Source organism: Drosophila innubila, assembly GCF_004354385.1.
Source record: "Drosophila innubila isolate TH190305 chromosome 2R unlocalized genomic scaffold, UK_Dinn_1.0 1_C_2R, whole genome shotgun sequence".
Taxonomy (NCBI): Eukaryota; Metazoa; Arthropoda; class Insecta; order Diptera; family Drosophilidae; genus Drosophila; species Drosophila innubila.
Window position 1 is genome coordinate 14,990,168 of NW_022995374.1, and position 14,611 is coordinate 15,004,778.

The following is a 14,611-nucleotide window of genomic DNA, read 5'->3' on the forward strand; positions in this document are numbered from 1 at the left end:
TAAAATTGCAAAATTTGTTGCAACTAATAAAAATAACCTTTTTTTTAATTTTTCTGAAAATTTAAGCTAAAAGTTTTTAAATATTTTCAGAATTGTTGTTTCATTTATCAGTCTGCAGTCAGCTGATGAAATTGTGAATGAAAAATATCATCCTAGGTCACAATAGCTTGAAAAGTATCGATATCGATGCCAAACATTAATCGAGTACTTGAAATCGATAAATACTTGTTTGCTAGCCGGCCGCCAGCAAATTGCAGAGAAAATTTGTTTATGCTGTGAAAATGCACAATAAATAAATAAACAACATGGATACGCAAATTATAGATGCCGTTAACGACTTCTTGGTAAGATTTAAAGCAGCAGCAGTTGAGTTTAGCTAATTAATCGAGCTTTTCCACACAGAAAGTGGACTCCATTGACGAGGCATTTGTAAGCGTCATTGTTTTCAAACCAGAAGATGATAAAGCGAGTAAATTTACAGAAAACTTGGGTAAGTACAAATGAAATCAGTTATGATCGGCATTTAATCAGTATGTGTTGCAGTTACTGCATTTGGCAATGTGGAGAACCGGGATCAAGTGCTGCGTGCGTATTTACTACGTGCCGCAGAAGCCCCAAGTTACCACATGCAGGTGCTGATGGGGGCACTGCCCAAATTGGTGGATGCACATCTCATAACAGCAAGGTAAGCGACTCTCAAGAGGATGAAAGCATTATTAATGCATGAACCTTTCCAGAATGCTCTGCGACAAGGTGTTGTTCTGTGAGAAACTCGAGTATGAGCGAAAAACCTTTTGGATTGAGAGTTTTCGGCTCATCAAGAAAGTGATTGCCCATGTCGACTACAAGGGCGTGCGTGAGATTATGAAGGCGTGCCGGGACAAGGCTCAGTGGTTTCCACTCAACGTCAATGTCACATATCTGCCTCAATTGCTGGCCGTCGAGGATATTTTACGATTCATATTCGATCGCAACAATTGCCTGCTGCCTGCTTACTTTATAGCCAACGAGATAATGCGACCATTTCCATATCACTGGAAACTGAACAAGGTGATGACGGATTTTGTTGAGGAATTTCGGACGACAGCCCAAATGGTTTCCATCATTGGCCATGCAAATATGCTTCCCATTGTCGAGCATTTCGGTTATGCGGATCATTTGATGAACTCCTGGCGTCTGGATCACAGCACATTGAAGTTTAACTTCAAGGGCAGCCTGCCCTACGAGCCCGAACTGCTGGAGGATCAGACGCCACTGCTTCGCTACGTGCTCGAGCAGCCCTATTCCAGGGAAATGGTTTCCGTCATGCTGAATTTGCAAAAGCATCAGAAGCAACGCTACAATGCGCTGGAGGAGCAGCTGGTTAATCTGATAATACACGCTATGGAAATGACTGAAACTAATGATGCTACTGCTGGCAGTGGCTTCAATGCCTCCGACGAACAAATCACGCCCAACGAATGGGTGTGGTTGCACCTATCCTCACAATTGATATACTTTGTGCTGTTTCAATTTGTCAGCTTTATGCACATTGTTCTCGCTCTGCATGAGAAGGTAAAGTTCTTTTAACATGTTAGATTTTTAACAATACTCATAATATTTTATTATTCATCTTGCAGTTGTCTAAGCTGGAACTGCGCAAGGGTCGTGATCAGCTGATGTGGATACTGCTGCAGTTCATCTCTGGCAGCATACAAAAGAATCCCGTAAGTTAGTTGCTCGTCACTTATTAAACTGTCTTAATCCTGAATTATTCATTGTAGATTACCAACTTTTTGCCAGTATTTCGACTCTTTGATCTGCTTTATCCCGAGCAAGAGCCTCTTAAGCTGCCCGACTACAACAAATCTTCCATGGTGCGTCACATGGCGCCCATTTGCATCTGGATTCACCTTATGAAAAAGGCGCGTCTAGAGAATATGAACATAACTCGACCACTGCCCATAGCATTGAAGAATCATCACGAGTATGTTTTATTATTGAATTTATTATAAAATCTCTTATTAATCTTTAATCTCATACAGCTTTCTGCAGCATCTGGTCGCTCCAAATAGCATGATGAACGTTACACTGGGCAACGATTTCCGCATCATACTCATCTGCAATGCCTACTCGACGAATCAGGAATATTTTGCAAGGCACATGAATATATTGTTGGATGCAATGAATGGAAATGCCAAGTCAGCGAATGGCACACAGATACCAGCAGTTACCTACTCTGTGGCAGTGCTCGACAGTCTCACGGTGCACAGCAAGATGTCGCTAATCCATAGTTTTGTCACACAAATGCTGAAGCAGGCGCAGAGCAAGACACTTGTTCCTGCTCCCGCACTCATTGAAACCTATGCGAGATTGTTGGTCTACACCGAGATTGAGTCGCTGGGCATTAAAGGATTTCTAAGTAAGTTTTGATTAATTTTTGCAAAGTTTAATACTAATGTTTATCTGATTTATAGCTCAACTGCTGCCTACGGTGTTTAAGAACCATGCTTGGGCCATGCTTCACACGCTAATGGAAATGTTCTCCTATAGACTGCATCATGTGCCCACACACTATCGCGTCCAGCTGCTGTCGCTGCTCTATTCACTCTCCTCCGTGCCGCAGACCAACAAAATGCAGTTGAATCTATGGTAAGCTTGTCAATTGAGTTTCCCTTCTCCGCTAATGAGTTAATCCTTGCAGCTTTGAGTCGACTGCATTGCGTTTAATCACCAGCATTGGCTCCGCGGAGTTTCAATCGCAGTTTTCGCGCTACATGAATGATAAGTCACCTGGCAGTGTGGCTTCCAATGAGAGCGAGGAGTTGAATCGCTTGCTCATCCTAACACTGGCACGTTCTATGCATGTACATGGCGGCGGGGATGAGTTGGCTGGCTGGTGCAACGACTTCTTGTCCAACATTATGCAACATACGCCGCATTCGTGGCCAGTTCAGTCACTGAATTGCTTTCCACCCGCATTGAGCGAGTATTTCACACAGAACAATCATCCGGCGGAGAACAAGCAGCAGCTGAAAAAATCTGTTGAGGAGGAATATCGCAATTGGATATCTATGTCCAATGAAAACGACATCATTGCTCACTTCATAAGGCCCAATACAAATCCGCTGTTTCTGTGTCTGCTCTTTAAGATTATCTGGGAAACAGAAAGCATCAGTCCAGTGGCATACAAGTGAGAAAAACCATCACTTAAACTCTTTGTGCAGCATAACTTCAATTTATTTCCCGCTTAGAATTCTGGAGGGGATCAGTGCACGCGCATTGTCCACACATCTGCGCAAGTTCTGCGATTATTTGGTGGCCGAAGTGGCCAGTTCCTCGGATGGACGCGACTTTATACACAAATGTGTGGACACCATCAATAACATGATCTGGAAATTCAATGTGGTCACAATAGATCGCCTGGTGCTCTGCCTGGCACTGCGCACACATGAGGGCAACGAGGCGCAGGTTTGCTTGATAATCATTCAATTGCTGCTGCTGAAAGCCTCCGAGTTGAGGAATCGTGTGCTGGAATTCTGCAAGGACAATAACCCCGATCACTGGAAGCAATACAACTGGTTAGTTTGTTATTTTCAGCTTAATATTTGTGGCATTTCTTTTAAATCGAGTCTTTTGGTTGCAGGCATGAGAAGCATCTGTCTTTCCACCAAAATTATCCCGAGAAATTCGCACCCGATGAATCTGCCTCCCAAATTCCTTTGCCTGTTTACTTTAGCAATGTTTGTCTACGTTTTCTGCCTGTTCTCGACGTGGTTGTGCATCGTTTCATTGAGCTGACCATACCGAATGTTCATCAAATTATTGGTATCATACTGGATCACCTCAGCATACTCTACAAGTTTCATGGTATATTTATCCTGTTGTCCATTTTTTGTTCATTTATTAATCTTTCTCTATGTTTCAGATCGTCCTATAACTTATCTGTACAATACTTTGCATTATTATGAGCGTATTCTAAGGGATCGCCTGCCGCTGAAGAAGAAATTGGTGAGCAGTATAGAGAGTTTTTATGGATTTGGCCTAACACATCTTTCCTATAGGTTAGCGCCATTACAGGCGCTTTCAGTGAGATCCGTCCATCCAACTGGAGCGTCAGTGAGCCTTATAAGGCTTATCTACAAAGTCAGGATGCATTATGGACGCCGGAGCTGAGCTACTACATGAATCTCATAAGACGACTGGCAGACAGTGAGTAATTTCTTTAAGGATTCTCGCTTAAATTCACTTTTAACCATGTCCTTCACTCTTCTTCCAGCAATAAGTGGAAAGAACGTCTTCTACACCACCGACTGGCGATTTAATGAGTTTCCCAATGCGCCAACTCATGCACTCTATGTGACCTGCGTGGAGCTGTTGGGATTGCCATTGGCGCCTTCTGTGGTTGCTGGCAACATCATCGATGTGATTGTCAATGGATACGCGGTCATACCGCAAAAGGAGATTCACAGTTACATCAATGCAGTGGGCATTGTGTTGGCCGCATTGCCGGAACCCTACTGGAGTGCCATCTATGATCGTCTGCAGGATATGCTCAATACACCCAACATGCTCAACTGGACGTACCGTTTCAATGCCTTTGAACTGTTCAACTTTAAGACTGTGCGGGAGGCAATGCTGGAAAAGAGCTATGCTGTCGTTTTGGCTGTGGCACATGCTGTCTTCCATCACATGGGCGCCTTTAAGCTGGCAACCATGACGCTGTACATCAAGGAGAAGCTAAAGCCATGTGTGCGCACCGAGCATCAGTTGCTCTATCTTTGCCATGTCTTTGGACCCTTCCTGCAGCGCATTGAGCAGGAGAAACCCAATGCTGTGGCTGGCATTGCCATCTTCCTGTACGAAATGCTGGAGACTGTGGACAAACAACATGGACCCAAACCCCTCGAGTATATGGATCAGATATGTGACTTTCTGTGAGCGAAGTTTAAACATGAACTATGAATATAAACTAATAGTTTTTATATCTCTGCAGTTATCACATTAAGTACATTCATGTGGGCAATATTATCAAAAACGAGTCGGAGGCGATTATCAAAAGGTTGCGACCGTTGCTGCAAATGCGTTTGCGTTTTATAACTCATCTGAATCTGGAGGACATACACACGGAAAAGGGGTGAGCAGAATTTGATTATATTACATTACTATTTTAAATATTTGTTAATATTTCTTTAAACATTTTAGCGCTGATGGCAATGCGAATAGCAGTGTAAATACAACAAATGCAAATCAAATGACACAGTCGCCACTGCAACAACAACAGCAGCAGCAGCAACAAGTACAACAGCAACAAGTGCAGCAGCAACAAGTGCAGCAGCAGCAAGTGCAGCAGCAGCAACAACAAACAGCAGGCTCTGCCTCGGGGTCAACAACAACAACAACAAGTTTGCCTCTAGGCAGCGGCGGCAATTCTCAGCAGCAAATGTACTTGCAACACATGCAACAGCAGCAGCAACAACAACAACAACAACAACAGCAGCAGCAGCAGCAACAACATATGCAAAATATGGGAATGCGTCACAACTGATAAATGAAAACTAGATTTAGTTTAGCTATAAGTATTTGTAATAGTATTTATTAGTTCATAAATGCAGTCGGGAATTCACACACACTTTGTAAACGTAAATATAATTCTTAATTGGCCTTGCCCGGAACTTGTCTGAGAATCAGGTTTGAGCCGAGCTGGTCAGTTCATCTCAAGCGTAGCAGTTGTGTTGACGACGCTGTTCAAGATGCACGCTTTCTGGAGTGTATTTCTATTACTCATCGTAGGCGTCAGTAGTGAATTATGTGACAGGGGCACGGGTGAGTGCAAGCAGCTGACGGACACTGATTGTCCAGTAATATTCTATAATCAGCATTTGATTGGTGCTAATGTCAAGTACTGTGATGAGTTTAATGACATCGTTTGCTGTCCCATATCGCTCCATGCACAGCACAAGGCATCAGTGGCAGAGACTCGACCTTATGAGAAGCGTAAGCTCGCACAGTTGTTAAAAGTCCTTGACTACATCAGAATTCCTTACAGAATGCAAGCATTTCAATGATATAAGACCCTCCTGTCACACGACGCCCTTCATTGTGGGCGGCAAAAAGGCGGAGGGTCGTGAGTTTCCCTTTATGGCGCTAATTGGCACCAAGGAGCGCAATAAAACCGAGATCAACTGGGATTGTGGTGGCACTCTGATACATCCCAGATTTGTGGTCACTGCCGCCCATTGTCTGGTGACAACTGAAACGAAGGAGCAACGTTTGGATCCCAACTTCGATTCGCCCAAGTATGTGGTGCGTCTGGGTGAATTAGACTACAATAGCACCACAGATGATGCCCGGCCGCAGGACTTTAAGGTTGTCAACTATGTGGTGCATCCCTCGTATGATGATGACGAAGATGGCGCCTATAAGCATGACATTGCCATCATCGAGTTGGATAGAAATGCGACCATTAATGAGTATGTTGCACCTGCATGCCTGCCACCCAGCAGTGGCAATGACAATCAGCAGCTCACAGCCGCCGGCTGGGGATTCACCGAGGACGCTGGACACAAGTCATCGCATCTGCTCAAAGTAACCTTGGAACGCTTTGACGATGATCTTTGTATAGCGCGTCTAAGTCTCAGCATAGATATACGCACACAGCTCTGTGCGGGCAAATTCCGTGGTCACGGAGACACTTGCAACGGTGACTCGGGGGGACCCGTTTTTGTGCAACATCCGCAATACAATTGCCTCAAGATCCTCATTGGAGTGACCTCCTATGGACAAGTCTGTGGCAAGCAAGGTCTGCCCAGTGTCTACACCAAGGTGCATCTCTACACCGACTGGATTGAGAATATTGTGTGGGCAGAGTGATGCACTGCATCCACTGCTACTGAAGCTTCTCATTTGTTACTTAAAATCATTTTTATAACAATAAATGAAATAAATATTTAACTAATTTTTCTTTACTTCAAATTGTTATCAGATTTAAAATAATTACTCAGTCAGCTGTTTTATATGTACATATACGCATTATGTAGATGGCGCCAGCCAAACAGGGTGACACAAACTGCAGCTTTGAAAACATAAACTTTTTGAGAATACATTTTTATTTAAATTTTATGGATAGTACCAAAATGAATATGGAAAAAATGTAGTGGCATAAATTGAAATCAATGAAAATGAACAGATTTGCGGAGCTATCTTGTATGACTTTACCACCTTGAATAAGTGACGTCCTCATTTGTACGACAGTCTGGCAACATTCGCGACTGTTGTCAGTTGAACGATTTGGCGCCAAACGTCATAACTGCTCAAATTAAACACAGCCAACAAAGTGTTATAAATAATATAATTTATTCAACAAATTAATATAAGGTGATTTGCTCAAAGTCTAGTAATTTAAATTGTAAATTTAGTTATATGAAAAAAAATGGTAGTTTGTATTGTCGGTGTAAGGCGGTGATGAGAAAACAATGAAATTAATCTGAAAATTTTAACTGAAATTAATATTATTAAACGAGTATCTTGTTAATTTCTAAACTAGCCAAACTTTGTGAGCAATTGTAGTGCTTATTAGCAAATCCCATAAAAGTTTCTAACAAAAAGTGCAGAAAGTTGTACATTCGGACTGAAATCTAGACAAACTTCAAAACGAGGAACTATTGAGTTTAGTTTTGATATTATTTGGAACTTTATTTTGTTCGCATAAAACATGTTACCATTTTGCACTTTTTTCAAGTTGCTTGAGCTTTTAATTATTTTTGATGTTGTTGTTGCCCCTAACGGACTTTCAAGCATTGAAAGTTGCTTTGCGAGTCACATAATGAAAAGTTCTTACATGCCGAATATAAATATTCGTATTGGTATTCGTTTTCGTATTCGTATTCGTTTATTGGTAAAAGCGTTGACAAAATTTATGTAAAAGCGATTTTTAATTTCAGATAAAGTTCGCTTGGCTGTTGATTACTTACCTGTCTTGGTGCAGCATTTTGTGGCAAGTGCAAAATGATAAATGCACTTTCATTGCATAACGACAGGCGCTTTAGAATTTATGCGGCTGAACAAAATGTCACAGCAATTAGCTAGGCACTCTGTAAGTGTGCGTGTATACGTGAGTGTGTGTGTGTGAGTGTGGCATGCAGAGTGTTGCCAAAGAGTTCATTTAAATTTAAATGTTGTTAAGCTGCGTTGACCAAAAACAAAAAAAAAACAACCATCATAAGTTGAAACGAGAGACGGCAACGACACCTGGCGATTAATTAAAATAACTGTTTATCAACACGAATTAATCATGTTTAAACATGCCCCAAGCTCATAAGACCGCATACAAAAGTGGCATGCAACCGCCGTTTGGGTCATGCTAGTCGCGAACCCTTGTGGATGCCACACGGGGGTGGGGAAACAAACAATCAACACACGCATGTGTTCCAGAAGCTAATTTCTGAAGTTCAAGTTTTGAATTTCCACTTGGTGTAAATTTAAATATGAAATAAGAAGTCGAATTTAACATTATTGTATGTACACTGTTCAAAAAAATATTGTTTTCTTTTGTTTCTAGTGAGTAAAATAAGTACAGGCTCTGTTAAAGTTTGTTTTAAATTTGTAATTAAATTTTGCGTTTGCGATTTTTGGAACACGCCTTCATGGCATGCAGAACTAACCTCAAACAGTAGCCAGCGGCAATACTTTTATCTGAGAACTTTAATGCGCGTGTGTGTGCAATTAAGAGTATAATAAGCATGTACTTACATACAATATGTATTATCAGTAGGTTACGAGCATACCCAGAATGCGATTACATTTCGAAAACTTTCAAAATGACAGGCCGTGATTGGGTCCTTTGCTTTTGGGGCCTTTAAGCCGTAATCCGTAAACAGTCAAACGTCAGGCATCAACCGTTAACGGACTCGTATTCTAAGCATTCTGTCACGCGGCTGCCATTAGCCTCGGGCTCAATGGAGCCTTGCAAGCTGCATGCAAAATGCGTTGTAATTGTCAGCTGAATGGACATGTGAAGAGCATTGGGTTACCCAAAGCGACACAATGAGAGAGAGAGAGAGAGAGAGAGAGAGAGGAAGAAAGCGACTGACACCACAGTGCATACAATTTGAGCCACTGGCGCGTGTCAAAAGACGCATTGAGCTCATACGTTAGGACGTTGCTGCAACAAGGAATTTGCTGAATAGTTGCTGGACAATTTATTTAAAACGTGTCACAGTATTTAGCTCTCATCGTTAGTGTTGGTCAGCGATTGAAATTTAAGCGATTGAAAATAAAGTTCACTTAAATATCTATTTGACCAAAAGTTTTTTTTGGAACTCAAAGAGAATATCATATTTTAATATCAGGGAACCGGTTCCAGACGGTTCTGAGACGCTTAATATTTTTTTTAAGCTCGATAAGTTTAGTTCAAAAATTCGACCAACTTTAAACTGTCAAAACTGAATAGATTTTCAAGCAGAATGTCATTTTTGTCATATTTTTGCCTCTAAATTCACTCTGCATCCAAACAAAATTGATTTCGATTTAACAACTTTTTTCTTCTAGATCTAGTTTTTCAGTTTTAAGGAAACTTATTTACCATTTTTCTCGCTTGCTTAATATGAACAGCCAATTATCAAGAGGCATAGTACTAATATAGACAAATCTGTTGTTGATTTGTCTGCCTTTGATTTATGAGTCTGCTGCCTGTCTAAGCCCATTAATATTAAATTGAGCTGCTGGCCAAGTTAAGACCAAAAGTTTTGTTGTAATCACCTGTTCAGAGTACGCATAAACCGGCTAACTAAAACAATAGCTATCGAGAATTGGTCAGATAGGAATAATGTCATCAGTCGGATGAATGGGTTTGAGTGTGAGTGTGTGTCCAGTATCCTGTCGAGCAATTAAGGACGCTTGAACTGCTTCTTGCCTGACCGACTAAGCGTGACAATTGGGCAGTCGGCGATTTATCGGTGATGAGCGTTTGATAAGTTGTTGCCCCCTGTTGGTGCAACATCAAAGCATCCTTTAAAGCAGCTTCTTAACCTCGTAAACTATCACGGTCATTCACACGCAACAATGTTACAAAATAAATTGAGCGCTGCGATTGCCGGCAATCGTCCTTTAACTCGTTTGCACAAAATTCAATTACTTCCGTTGGCTATAACTGCCGCCCGACTGCCAATATACATACCTCTACCTAAACATATATATATATGTATATTTATATTGAAAGCTAGTCTAAAGCACTTGCGAATGAAATTGCATTTAACCAGCCGGTGCACCAACTGTGCACGCATTTTATGCAGCTATTGGAATTGCCAAGAGCTGCGAAGGTAACAGCAGGAATTGGTCGGAGGGAGGGGAGGGAAGAGAGAGAGGGAGAGGTAGACGCAAACAAGGTGTGCAGAAGTATACTCTGTGTATGGGTGTTTATAGAGCAGAGTATGCGATTGCACTTAAAATTCTAGATAGTAAATCAATCATAAAAATTTCAGAAATCGTCATTGGCACTGATAATGATAATGAATATTGAAATTTTAATGATAATGATAATAATAAAGGAAATTAAAATTGTAATGTTACGGACTCCAGATAGTAAATTAATAATACAAATTTCAGGAAATTCTAATGTTTTGATAGTGAAAATTCATTAATGAAAATCGTAATGTAAATGATGATGATAATAATAATGATAATGAAAATGATAATGATACTGTTTGCAGATAAAAAATCAATCATCAAAGTTTAAGAAAATTTTTAATTATAATGATAATGATAATAATAAATGTAATGAAATTTATAATTATATTTTCAGATAGTGAATCTGTCATGAAAATTTCAGAAAATGATAATGTCCCAGATAATGATAATGAAGGTCGTAATACTAATGTTAATAATAATAACAAAGATAATGAAAATTATTATTATACTGATAACGATGATTATTATAATAATAATTAATAATAAATAAGCATTGAATAACTTGACAAAATGAGCATGAAAATAAAATTCTTATGTTAAATAATTGCAAATGCAATTTTCAGTTGTTTTTAAACCATTTTTTCCTCCTTTTTTGTGTCCTGACTTATGTGTAGCTTGCACCTAATAGCACTTTGCTTACTTACTTTACTTGCAACTAAATCCCTTCCAACAAAATGGACACATGAACTGTGCACAGCATGGAGTACAGGTTCAACATGAACCACAGCTACATCTAAGTTTGCTGCTTGAGCTTAAGACGCATGGAGTTGCACAACAATGACAATCAACTGATGTTGCATGCCACATTTTTGGGGTGGCCACTTGTCACAGCTGTGTGCATAATTGAAATCCCGAATTCTGGTTAAAGGACCAAATCAAATGTTGTTCTGGCAACAAAGATGTTTTTACCGTTTGCCCATTGAAAAACTAGCTAACGTTTTTCAAATAGAATCCACAAACGCACACACAGCGCCTGCGCAGATTCATGTGGAACTCATTCGCATAGTCAGGTTTTAAGCAATGATTTCTGTTGATTTCACTTCAGTACGACGTCGGCTGGCACAACAGACGCATCGTCGTTGCCGTGACACGGATCTGTGTCTCGTGTCTAGTCTATTTAACGGTATTTTGAATATTTGAAAAGCGTGTCTAAAACACTTTTTGAGAAAAACTTAACTGAATGCGCGTTGAATTGCAATTGAAATACGCCGCGTGGAAAAATCTAAAAAAAAAGAAGAATATAAAAGAAATTGTTGCATGCTTTTAGGCATTGCAATTGTTGATTGATATTTGTGTGCTTGTGTGTGCGTGTTTGTGTGTCTGCGAATGCTTTTTTGATTAAAGCGCGCGCGTGAATAGTTTTGTGAATAGTTTTTGTGTGCAATCAGCAAACTGACAGGCAACTCAATGGGCATAAAGGCGTCTGAAACTAATTGCCCAAAGCTGGTAAGCGAATTGACCCTCAGTTATAAGCCTAACAAATGTTAGTCCCATATCAAGCAAACAAATGTTGCTGTTTAAGTGTTCACATCAATCAGAACAACATCAACACACAACACAAAACACACATAGAAAGAGTCGAAGACATGAATTAAGTACCCAAGTATTTTTTATGCGATTTGTGTTGCCAGTGGCAGTTGACTTTTAAGTGGCGCTGTAGACACATGTTTACTGCCTTTACCTTTGCCCGACCACGCACATTTGAAATCACTTAGCAATTTGTAGCCACAGCAGTCGATTCTACAAGAGAGTCCTTACGAATACTGACAGTGGCTTTGACATCCTTGCTACCAACTGTTGTGGCTGTCATTGTGTCGTCTGTTTAATTTCACAATTCATTTCATGTCAAACGGCTTGTCAATGGTTTTGCTTTTGGTTTTTCTCAGAACTCAGTGTCGTTATCTTGCCTCAATTCCAACACCAACACCAACTCCAACTCCAATCTCAACTGAACAAAGCCAAGGAGAACACAAAAAGACACGGCTGTCAAGACGTTTGAATTTGATGTATTAACTGTTTGCATTGGGTTCGTACTCGTACTCGTATTGTGCTGCTGCTTAGCATACGGAAAATGTCGCCTGAAAAGCTCAGAAAATTGTGCAAAGTACGAGTTCTTTGTTGGACACGATTGTGACACCTCTTGACGCATTTATTCTTGCTACTAAATTAGGAACTTCCCCATAAGCAGTGACAGGTTAAGTGCTGATCAAACTGATAGTCAGTGTTTTTATAACATGGCTTATGCTATGTTGATAGCACAGGTTAAAAATGTGACTTAATTTTTTAAGGGATTTAGATTAATGCTGCGAAGGCTGTATTAGGTTCCTATTCAAATAAAATTCTTTAAAATTATGTGAATGCATTTATTTAATCGGATTTATTCTTCAAATTTTTAGAGACCTTGTAGATAATTGTTTTTAAAATCAACCAAGCTAATTGTCTGTGTCCCTGAAATTTAAAAGACTTGACTTTCAAACATTTGTTTCAAGTCATTCAAAGAATTTAAATTTATTTATTTTACTCATTAAGAAATTTACTATATATTTTAAATTTTGTTATTTAAAATTAAAATACATTTAATGCAATTCAGTACAGGCTTAAAATGTATTGAGTTTTCAAGCAATACTTAAAACAGTTGTAAATAATTGATCACGTCATTCAACTGTACAAGTACCTTAAGCTTTTAAGTATCATTAACACATACTACATCCTGTGAGCTATAGAGTTTTGATCAATGACCACTAATTAATAATAATCTGTTACAATTTGTACAAGCAAAGTGCCTAGCAAATGACATATTAATTTATGATATTATCAGTATGAGTTGCCCCAAGCAGTATGCAAATCTCTGTCATCCTTCAACACGTCCAATATCCAATTTTCCCCTGTCCTGTTCAATATTCCTCTTTGACTTTGGCTTCGACTTGGGCTAATTGAGCTTAGGTCTAATGGGGCACGGCTCTATAAACATATATCTAAACATAAGCCAATGTGAAGTACTAACAATACTTCAAACAATTTGCTTACCTACACAAAAAAAAAAAAAAGGAGAAAAAAATACAAGTGGAGGCGGGGCAAGTCTGGCATTTCTCGCAAGTTCGCGACGCAACGCCTTCGGTTTGGTCTTTTGGGCGGATTTTTCTGGCTTTACTTTTGCTGACTGCTATTTTATGGTAGCCATTAAAGGAAATTGAATATAATTTTGTTTGCTAAGCTCTTCCATAAACTTCCCAAGTGCCTGGCGTTGCTATATGATTTTTTTCCCCCCTGTTTTGCTTCTGTTTTGTAAGGTTTTCATATTTTATTAAGTTCACGCCATAAAAAGGTCGACGGGGCAAGTCAGCCTAAGCGGCCTTAGTTTTAATGGAACTGGAGGCGCAACGTCCCTCTTCTTGGAGAGTGCATAAATATGATTGAGAAATGTACAAGCAGTGTTAGATTTGCAGCTTAACAGTTGACCAAAGGGTCAAAATGACTGATGAATGTTCAAGACAGGAACTCAGATGGTATTGGTTGGCATACAATAATGACAGACCTATGCCATCTGCATATATATGTACGTGTACATATACTTATGTATGTAACTGTAGACCACAATAGTCCTTCATTTTTGGCAGCCAAGACATTTCGTGTTTGGCCCACTTGCTTACCGATTTCATTATTTATTTAAGTTCGTAAAAGCAAACTTGCATATTGGAATCAACTAAGAAATGAGAACTGACAAAGGAGAATGGAGAACTGGGAAATGGCAAAATAATATATTGTTTGCTGCGGTTGTTTGTTTTTCTCTTAGTTCTTGTGCTTGTTTGGCTGTCACCACATCATTCTGTTGTTTGTCTAACTTTGGGTTACATTTGTCGATTTATCCTTATAGGTTCTCCAATCAAATGCAAAAACATTGTTTTCATTTCATTTAAATTTTGATATATTGTTTTGCTATTTTCGACATACAAAAAATTAGACAGATTCGACAGACTATATACTATAAATTTTCTTTTAATTTGATAATGTGTATTTAAAAAGATTCATCATTAATATTATTTATTTTACAGTTTTATTTTTAGCGCGCTTTTCTGATCCTTTCAACTCAACGCTGATTCCCAAATGCCTTTACAAATCTGTAGGGGAGCTGCGTGTCCTGTCATGTTGATATACCTTGGCTAAA

General features: G+C 39.6%; 2 protein-coding genes across 3 annotated transcripts; both read left to right on the plus strand.

Annotated features, from left to right (window-relative positions):
* The first annotated feature begins 233 nt into the window (after window positions 1-233).
* Window positions 234-5,623, plus strand: LOC117784028 (mediator of RNA polymerase II transcription subunit 23). Of its 2 annotated transcripts, XM_034621624.1 has the most exons (17): window positions 234-344; window positions 403-490; window positions 544-685; window positions 738-1,554; window positions 1,620-1,706; window positions 1,764-1,966; window positions 2,025-2,401; window positions 2,457-2,631; window positions 2,684-3,172; window positions 3,234-3,560; window positions 3,626-3,849; window positions 3,908-3,990; window positions 4,044-4,191; window positions 4,259-4,916; window positions 4,976-5,116; window positions 5,185-5,278; window positions 5,321-5,623. In XM_034621624.1, the coding sequence occupies exons 1-17, from the start codon at window positions 306-308 to the stop codon at window positions 5,525-5,527; spliced, it is 4,299 nt and encodes a 1,432-aa protein (XP_034477515.1). In that variant the 5' UTR covers window positions 234-305; the 3' UTR covers window positions 5,528-5,623. The 2 variants fall into 2 exon arrangements, with proteins under 2 accessions (XP_034477515.1, XP_034477514.1); XM_034621623.1 differs by having other exon boundaries at window positions 5,185-5,623.
* A 74-nt stretch (window positions 5,624-5,697) lies between these two features.
* Window positions 5,698-6,938, plus strand: LOC117784029 (venom protease). Its single transcript, XM_034621625.1, has 2 exons — window positions 5,698-5,976; window positions 6,029-6,938. The coding sequence occupies exons 1-2, from the start codon at window positions 5,733-5,735 to the stop codon at window positions 6,850-6,852; spliced, it is 1,068 nt and encodes a 355-aa protein (XP_034477516.1). The 5' UTR covers window positions 5,698-5,732; the 3' UTR covers window positions 6,853-6,938.
* The last annotated feature ends 7,673 nt before the right edge of the window (window positions 6,939-14,611 follow it).

Coding starts and splice junctions, on each gene's coding strand:
- LOC117784028 (XM_034621623.1), top strand. CDS start 306: ATGGATACGCAAATTATAGATGCCGTTAACGACTTCTTG. Junction 2,632..2,683: donor AAAATGCAGTTGAATCTATG/GTAAGCTTGTCA, acceptor TAATCCTTGCAG/CTTTGAGTCGACTGCATTGC. Junction 4,917..4,975: donor GATCAGATATGTGACTTTCT/GTGAGCGAAGTT, acceptor ATATCTCTGCAG/TTATCACATTAAGTACATTC.
- LOC117784029 (XM_034621625.1), top strand. CDS start 5,733: ATGCACGCTTTCTGGAGTGTATTTCTATTACTCATCGTAGGCGTCAGT. Junction 5,977..6,028: donor GACTCGACCTTATGAGAAGC/GTAAGCTCGCAC, acceptor AATTCCTTACAG/AATGCAAGCATTTCAATGAT.